The sequence below is a fragment of the Sinocyclocheilus rhinocerous genome, unplaced genomic scaffold (genome assembly GCF_001515625.1).
Source record: "Sinocyclocheilus rhinocerous isolate Xijiao unplaced genomic scaffold, SAMN03320098_v1.1 scaffold2256, whole genome shotgun sequence".
NCBI lineage: Eukaryota > Metazoa > Chordata > Actinopteri > Cypriniformes > Cyprinidae > Sinocyclocheilus > Sinocyclocheilus rhinocerous.
In genome coordinates this window covers 248,679-255,771 of record NW_015657297.1, presented here as the reverse complement: position 1 = coordinate 255,771, position 7,093 = coordinate 248,679, and the positions used below count along the sequence as shown (strand labels likewise).

At 37.6% G+C, this 7,093-nt stretch overlaps 1 protein-coding gene across 2 annotated transcripts in view; it reads left to right on the top strand.

Moving 5' to 3' along the window:
- The window catches only part of LOC107720963 (transcription factor Dp-2-like), a 68,380-nt gene that overhangs the window by 11,304 nt on the left and 49,983 nt on the right, over positions 1 to 7,093 (top strand). The window contains exon 2 of one of the 2 annotated variants that reach the window (XM_016528801.1): positions 5,020 to 5,092. In XM_016528801.1, coding sequence (XP_016384287.1) covers positions 5,078 to 5,092 — 15 coding nt within the window. In that variant the 5' untranslated portion in view covers positions 5,020 to 5,077. Of the gene's footprint in view, positions 1 to 5,019; positions 5,117 to 7,093 lie in introns of both variants that reach the window. The other variant, XM_016528800.1, reaches the window with a different exon arrangement.

Here is a 7,093-nt window from a genome sequence, read left to right as displayed (position 1 = left end):
GCTAAACTTATACTTAGCCTCCAACTCACACACTGGCGTGTAAAATCTGAGAATTTATTAGCAATTGGCTAATATTAGACATCATTTAGTCGCCAGAGTGAAGATTTAGTCGCAATGTAGAGGGTTGTAAAGAATATCTCTTTGGATTTGAGACTTTAGTCTTTGCAACTTTACAGATCTTCTTTATGCACCAAGAGCTTGTAACACTCCAAAGAGAAAGGAAAAATTTAAATCGCATCACATGACCCCTTTAAAGAAGACAAGAAGACAGCAGATTGTGAAAGCAATCCATTTTGCAATCTAAACTTGCTATAAAAATCAAAGTCATATTTATAATTAAGTTATGTTCCAAATTTGAAGTTGATATTACAAAAACTTCTATGTAGGGTTGGGTATCGAAAACCGGTTCCAAATTACCAAGAACCGGGTATTCGATAAGATGCGTGCATTTCGATTCTGCTTAACGATTCTTGCGTTCGCATTTTAATGTGATTTAAAATGATTTAAGTGCAGGAACGGAAATAACTTGCGTCTTGTTTGCATGCAGCACACACGTCTAAAGCGCAAACACACAGAGAACAGAGATTAGAGTAGAGAACAGCGGTCTCAGTGCGGCTTCCCAGCCTGTGTCCGTTCTCGAACCGTTCCGTGCATTTTCACTGCAGGAAAGGTTGTTCCAAGCCGGAACAGACTTCTTTCATGTTTATCGACCAGTATGCAGAAAACTACGTCAGTATGTCATCATAAACACAGCTGTTTTTGTCTTAAGTGAACGTAAACAGATGAGAAAGAAAACGCAGGTGTACAGTATTTTTAGATCTGCGTGCGTTCGGTGTTAAAGAGACAGCAGCCTAATAAATGCGCTGCCTGTCATTAATGTTAATCAAAGAACAAAAGAAAATTATACACTGATCTTGACTGAATATATTATCTATATTTTATTTATGAAAAGAAAACTATGCAGTTTTAAACTTTTAATTACAGTTTCTGTACCTGAAATTTGGTTCAGTTGTATTTATGCTATTGCTAATTGTTTTGTTTGTTCCTATTTTATTACTGACTGTTTTCTTGTCTTTAACACTTTAATATTTCAAATGTATATTAGTCTAGTTGTTTTTGCTGTGGTATTTCTGATAAAAGCATGGGCAAAAGTTCCTCTTCTGTAGGCTGATGGTTCTTGTGTTATTCAGCTGCAACAGAATGCTTTGTAAAAAGACAGAATACATATTTGACATCTAAATGTCTGGCTTAATTTTTTTTTTAGATTGGATTTTTATCTTATTGGAATCGAAACTAGGAATCGATAAAATTAAAATGATAACCAACCCTACTTCTATGACAAAATCACTACGAAATATGGAACCTTGAGACCTTTCCAACGATATGTGTTTTGTCAAGATTAGAAAGTTTTGATTATAAAATGTTGTAATATTCTGTAATATGACAGGTGACACAGCCCATGAGTGGGAGGAGCCTATTGTAAGGTTTTATTTTATTGTAAAGTACCATTTCCATTGTAATGCAATGTAGGGCTGCATGATAAATCGAAATGGAATCGAGATCGCGATTCGACAGAAGCTGCGATTGTCATGCGTATCTTTCAGTGAAGCACGGTTCTGTGATCAGCAGTAAATCTCCATCCAAAGGCCAGAGGGCGCTCGTGCTGAAACTCTACGCCTCGCTCGCAGAAGAAACCCAGAAAATGCCTATCGCTGCAGCTGAATAAACAGAAGATTCAACTGCTTTCATTGATTCAATGTTACTAATAAACACACGACTACGGCAATATATGGTTTATCTGAGTTCTTATTATAATTTTCATTCAAATAAAGTATATTTATAATGCAATGCCTTTATCACTGCTTAAATACTATGAAATATGTTGCGTGCCTTATTCTGTGTAAGAAGCCACATCATCTCACAGAAGGATTTATTTCAAACACTCGACTGACGTTATGAAGTGAGTTTGGAGTAAAAATATGTTACTAAATGTGGTATTTTCACATGCTTTCAGATGGAGCAGCATTTACTTCACAGAGCCGTAGTTCACTGAGAAGCTATGCAAACAGCTGTCATTATAGCGAACGATTTCTTCGATTCCATCGCGATTTTTTTTGCGTAACTTGTCAGTGAACTAAGGCTCTGTGTAGTAAATTCTGCTCCATCTGAAAGCATGTGATGATGATTTCCTGCTGATTACAGAACCGGCTTTACTAACAAAATGCGCATGACAATCGCATTTGATTAATCGTGCAGCCATGTACAGTATGTGGAAAATAATGTGTTTTTTTAACCTTAAACCGCATAAACACATTTCATTACACCAAATACACAAAATAATGTTATTTTTAGCAGCATCATATGACCCCTTTAACCCTGTAAAGCTTGAAATGGAATAAAGGCCAGATTTATGTATTTATTTATTTATTTTTTTTTTTTTTAATGGATAAGTTAATTGACCCTTTGGAAAAACTAAAAGAAAATCTAGAACAATTTGCACTTTTCCTTAAGCAAAGTTTTGATCATGGGGATCATTTACAGACCATAGGAGTTTGCATATCATATATGATACAGTAGGCTTTATAGGGTTTTGTGTGTCTTTAGACTCTGGTCCCTCCTTTACTCTACTCTACAGGATGTTTTTACTTAACCAGGCATACGGTGGATTGCTTAGAAAAGCAACAACACACCTCTTCTCAACAAGCCTCTTGATTTGTAGCATCATTCTTGTCTTAAGTTCAATACTTGGGGTTAAGAATTTGAACAATTTGAACTCAAGTATGAGTATTTAGTGATGCTTTTCTTAGCAAGCACCACTAATTAGATGAACAAACCTTTTGTTGTGATTAAGAACAAGCACATGAGTTTCAACAAATGCAGGTCAATAAAACCCATTGAGGAAGATCCCCAATAAGTCGCCTGTGATCTCAAGAGACTTTTTAAAGGACTGTCCTGCAAACGGGTAACAAAGCACAACAACAGACTTGATTTACAGTGCGTAAGTGAAATCTTTTGTCATTATGCGCTCGCTGTGCTGTCCTGCTCCACTCTTACTCGGCAACAAGTCGTCTCTTTAGTGTCATGTCACCAGAGCAATGTGTCGAGCCACGGCGACCCAACTTCCCTTACATTTACTGGGTGGCCTCTGCTTCACCCAGGAGAAGAGAAATGGGGACTGGGGGAGGGCAAATGACACAGAAAAGGAGAGACCTCCAGCCACTTTGAAGCTCCTCTCTGGTTCCTGTGTCAGGCTGCTCCCCCGTGGGACAAAAGGCCTTTATGTGTGGCTGTAGGGGGGTATTGTGGGACTGGGGCGGTGGGCGGCAGGGCTAGATCCCCCCGTCTATTGATCTGCACGGTCCATTCTGCCTCACCCCCTCCACCACAGCCAGGCTTACCAGCTGTCTGCTCTACGCCTCTCCCAAACCGGCCACAAAGACGCACGCGGATCATATGGGCGCCGGCATTAGCATACTTAGTGGACTCGAGACTTACAGGAACTTCATGGAGACACGCATGAGATATATTTTTTGTTGTGCACAGAAAGCACACTTGCTTTGCATAAAGGTGACCACTGAGCGCATGTAGCATGATAACAACAACATCAAAGTGCCTTCTCAGCAGTTGACCTACAATTTGTGGTGTGACCTTTGCTCACTTATTTACGTAAACATTTGACACAGTTGTGCAAGTCATATATTATGCAGTGTCTAAATAGGGTCGAAACCTGTGGCTAGTGTTGAAGAGGTTTGCTTTCATGCCTTGTTTCTTTTGATTACCTGTTGTTGATAATAAGTATGTATTAAATCTTAAGTGGGGTTTTTTTTTTTTTGCCTTAACAGAAATTCTGGGGGGGATTATTAATAAATACATAGATGGGTAGATAGATAGATAGATAGATAGTTCATTATATAATTAAATTTTTAGGAATTCAGTTGAGTAGAATTTTTTTAATTATTATTTACATTTAATTAAACCATTGCTTTCATAAACTCATATCCTGGATCCAGTAGGCAAAAAACAGTATGTGAAATAAGTAGAGTTCATCGTAAAAAACAAAATGTACTTTGATGTCCTGCTACTTCGACCGAAGTAGTGCATCTGATGGACACTTTACTCTCCCATGAGGCCATGGGAGACGAGTGGTGAATGACAGTGAAGTGATGCAGTGGCGGAGAACGTCCAGATTTCATTCAAACATTCATTTATATTCATAACACATTCATACTATATCTGTATCTGTATTTGTATCTGTAACAATCACAAAATTATTCGTATCTGCATTCGGATAAAACCAGGTGGAGCGTCGTACAGTTACTTGATAAGATAATCTTTTTTTTTCATAGTTATCACTGAACAAGTATGCTGTGTTAAACTAAAATAATTATTAATTTCTAAAAATATCTTTATCATGCAAGCAGAGAGATGTCATGGCAAATGTTTAGGGATCATTTGAAAACGACTGAATTAATTCAATGTGCACATTTTCATTACGCAGAACTCTTTTAAGCAAGTATTTTTTTTTAAACTTAAGTGTGCGCAAACACAAGGAATTTGTTGTGGTTTTACAGGAACTCTTGGTACATACATACATACAAATAACCATATATATATGACACAAGATAGTTATAGAAGTTCACAGAACTGACTCAGCAACAGCTGAGTAAAACTGTTTCATCTGAGCATGTGGCACTTTAAGCATTATCATATCGAATATCGTATTATTTAATGAGTTATCGCATATCACATTTTTCTTCAATATCGCACAGCCCTAACGTGTATGATGTATTGATTAGTAGAAGAGTAGAAAGAGATTGAACCCCCCCCCTCTCCACACACTTTCCGCTGGGGGAGAAAGTTTGGAGGTTACCTGCTGTGTGAATCCTCTCCGTGTCTCCTCTCACTGTGTCTTTGTCATCTCTGCTCATCAGTGTATCTCCATCATCCTCATCCAGAGCTTTCCTCTCCTCTAACAGTCCTCATCGTCACATACCTGATCGTTCGTGTGTGTGTCTACAGGGGCCGTGCAGCTCTGAGCGTGAGGGGATCTGACCAGAAAGAGCCCTTCATCTTCAGTATGATGGCCAACACGGTGAGTGTGTCAACACCAACTTGTGTAATTAAAGAGACTTTCAGGTCTTTGTCAAGTCTGTTACGATTCAAGTGTCAATATGTTAAAACCACTGTTTGCACTGGTGACAAAACAAAAGTGAAAGAGTTCTTTTGCAAGTGGGCCTTCACTAAATAAATAAAGTTTCCAAAAGGGTTTTCACAGCGATGCCATAGAAGAACCAGTTTTGGTTCCCCAAAGAAACTTTCAGTGAACAGTTCTTAAAATAACCATTTTTTTCTTAATGTTAAGAACATTTGAATAATCTAAAGAACCTTTTGTGGAATTAAATGGTTCTTTGTGGAACCATTGATGCCAATAAAGAACCTTTGTTTTTAAGAGTGTTTGCGGTGCTGAATTCTGCTCTATTGCTGATGTAAAACATATTTTGTGAACATAATAATGCTATTACAGGGCTTCAGACTAACATTTGACAGCAGTGTCACTGGTGCTGCCAAACTCAACACATACACCTGATTTGATAGCACCAAATGATTTAATAATGATTAATAATATTGAAATATTGATAATGTTTTGTCTCTTTGAATTGCACATTTGACAGTAGCTTGAGTCGACAGTAGCAGTAGCTTGAGGTGGGATGCAAATGTACATTTATTTTTATTAAAAACTGTAAGATCTGTTTAAAATCTTTTATAGGGTAAAATGTAAATATTCGAACTGACTCAGGAGTTAGGATTCGTATTAAAATGAAAATGATCATGAGACCCACAGGTAAAAAAAGTAACTTTGTTTTCTATAGTTCTATAACTCTGTGGTTTAGCTTAAACACATCTAGTTAGGGCTAAGGATTTTTCTAGTTGACTAGTAGTTATTCTTTTAAGCCATCAGTCACACGTTTATATTACTTTAATTAATTTAAATACTTAAATATACCGAATATTTAATATACAGCCTATTCCGCACAAGTTTGCTCACGCATCAAGCTTGCCTCAAAGGACCAGCAAAAGTAATGACCTTGAATATATCAGAAAAATAGCAAAGAGGTATTTGAATTATTTATTAATAAACTAGTATTTTCTGATTCCGTGTTGGCCGTAAAGATGAATTTGATGATGCTGACTCGATGACACACCTTTTAGAGAGAAATGCACCTTTCATATGGATTACATAATCAGAGAGTAGCCTCTTCTCGTCGACTATTACGGGGCCAGCTCTACATTTAGTATAAACAATAATGAACAAAACCTGCTATAGCTTAATAACAAAGGATACTGTAATTAAATTCAATTACTGATAACATTTCATATGAATATGCCACATTTCTACCACAATACCATGTTACAGTTTAGGGTTACTAAAGTAAATACTGTACATTGTAAATGTTGGTGATTTCTGAATTGAAAATCATTCTAACTGGACTGTTGTGGCACAGTTTTCTTTTTCTTGTTTTCCATGCCAGTTTGTTGAGATTGTCAGTGCTGGTTCATCCAGCTTTAAAATAGTTTAAATCACTTGGTGGTTTTTGTCAGAAAACTGCAGTGACCTCAAGTGCTTCTTACTGGATCTCACAGCGCTGTTTAATTATGGTGGCTTGATCGAGATGCGAGTAAAAGCACTCCTCTAAGATCGCACTGCGCCGTCTCTTGGGCCGAGCTGATGCATGTCCATGTGGTGCATTTCAAACTGGTAGTGCTGTTTCGTTCCACTTTTGGCCCGTTTGCCATAATGTTTCTCATGCACAACTAAAATGGAAGTGTTATCGTTTAGTCAAATTAGTGTCACCTCCGCGGCCGCTAAGTGCGACTGTTTAGTCACAGTCTAGAGTCCTGCTATTAAAGGGATACTCCACCCCAAAATGAAAATTTTGTCATTAATCACTTACCCCCATGTCGTTCAAAACCCGTAAATGCTTTGTTCGTCTTCGGAACACAATTTAAGATATTTTAGATGAAAACCGGGAGGCTTGGGACTGTCCGTTTGACTGCCAAGTAAATTACTGTCAAGGTCCAGAAAAGTATGAAA